Source organism: Malurus melanocephalus, unplaced genomic scaffold (assembly GCF_030028575.1).
Source record: "Malurus melanocephalus ecotype Western Australia unplaced genomic scaffold, MMel_1.1 scaffold_1644, whole genome shotgun sequence".
Lineage (NCBI taxonomy): Eukaryota > Metazoa > Chordata > Aves > Passeriformes > Maluridae > Malurus > Malurus melanocephalus.
Window position 1 is genome coordinate 6,783 of NW_026624876.1, and position 1,416 is coordinate 8,198.

At 57.2% G+C, this 1,416-nt stretch overlaps 1 protein-coding gene across 1 annotated transcript in view; it reads left to right on the forward strand.

Annotated features, from left to right (window-relative positions):
* Positions 1-1,235: 1,235 nt before the first annotated feature.
* Positions 1,236-1,416, forward strand: part of LOC130587217 (uncharacterized) — a 10,346-nt gene continuing 10,165 nt past the window's right edge. The window contains exon 1 of the mRNA XM_057388181.1: positions 1,236-1,275. Within this exon, the coding sequence (XP_057244164.1) occupies positions 1,236-1,275 (40 nt within the window). The remainder of the gene's footprint in view (positions 1,276-1,416) is intronic.

Below are 1,416 nucleotides of genomic sequence, written 5' to 3' on the forward strand. Positions count from 1 at the left end.
CCCTGCCCGATTCCTGCGCTCTCCCTCCGCAGGGCTCTGGGCACAGATGAGGCTGCAGGAGGCTGGCGGAGGGCTGCGAGCCACCGGGGATTCCGTGACCCTCTCCTGCCGTGGATCCGGATTCACYTTTAGGAAYTATGGAATTYGSTGGTACCGTCAGTCACCCGGAGGCACCTTAGAGTGGGTGTCCTTTATTAACTATGATCCAACAGTATTTCGTTTTGATCAGTCAGTGAAGGGTCGGGCCACGATTTCCCGGGACAATTCCCGGTCCGAGGYTTACCTCTCCCTGCAGACCCTGCAGCCGAACGACTCTGCCCGGTACTTCTGTGCCGTTCACACRGGGAAAGGAAGTCCAGCTGAGCTTTAACACAAACCAGCTTGCGTCTGGAACAACAGCCATGAAATTTGGAGGTGATGAATTCCAAAGTGATTCAAGGCTGTTCCCAAGCAATTTGAGGCATCCCTGGGTGATCCTGGCTTTTCTTCCAGAGCTCCTTTCCCCACAATGGCATCTGGCATATCCTAAATGTCAAATACATTGCTTCCTTATGTAGAAGTTGTACAAAGCACAAAGCAGCCTGGTCACAATGCCTGACTGCAGTCTGTCTCTGCCTTCCTTCAGTCTCCTTCTTTCCTAGGGCACTCAAAGTACCCGGGCACTGACAGCACCTTTGCTGGCTTCCTTAGACCCTTTTGGGGCCAWCTCCTCGCAGCACTGASAGSAAAGCAGTGATGCAATGGGCCTGCTGCTCTTCCAGGGGTGTTTCAGGGTAATGAGATCCAAACAAGCTCTGCAGTGTGGTGGCCAGCAGGGAACACTGGGAACATTCCACGAGGCACAATGTTCAACTATCCATCCAGGCAAGGATAAGGACAAGTTGACACCCTCCCTGGTCAGCTCCAAAGCCCCAGCAGCACACTGCAAATCCACCTGAGAGAAAGGCCAGGGCTGGCCCCACAGAAACACATCACCTTTTGCCCACCACACTGTCTCCTGCCCAAACTCTCTGTTCTTGCACCACACAGGATGAGAGAAACACAGGAGGGCACCAACAGSCTCAGGTTCTGCTCCTCCTGCCCCCACCTCTCCCCTCTCTGTTGTCACACCCAGAGGGAGGGACTCGGAGGGACTGGGCCTGAGTGCAGTGACAGAGGCCCAGGCAGGGAAGGGGTGGGCACTGCTCTTGTGCAGCAGACAGAAGGTGCAGAGGCGAGCCAGAGCGGGCCTGGCCATGTGGAGTGCCCTGTGCGTGGGGTTATTGCCCATTGTCGGTAAGTGAAGGGAAGGGCTGATGGCCCCAGGAGCTGAGCGCGGCCCCGGGCCCTGCACGGCTCTGGGGAGCTGTGCTGAGCGCTCACAGCCGGAGCTGTTCCCGGCTCCACCTGCCCAGCCCTGCCTGCGCAGCACGGTGA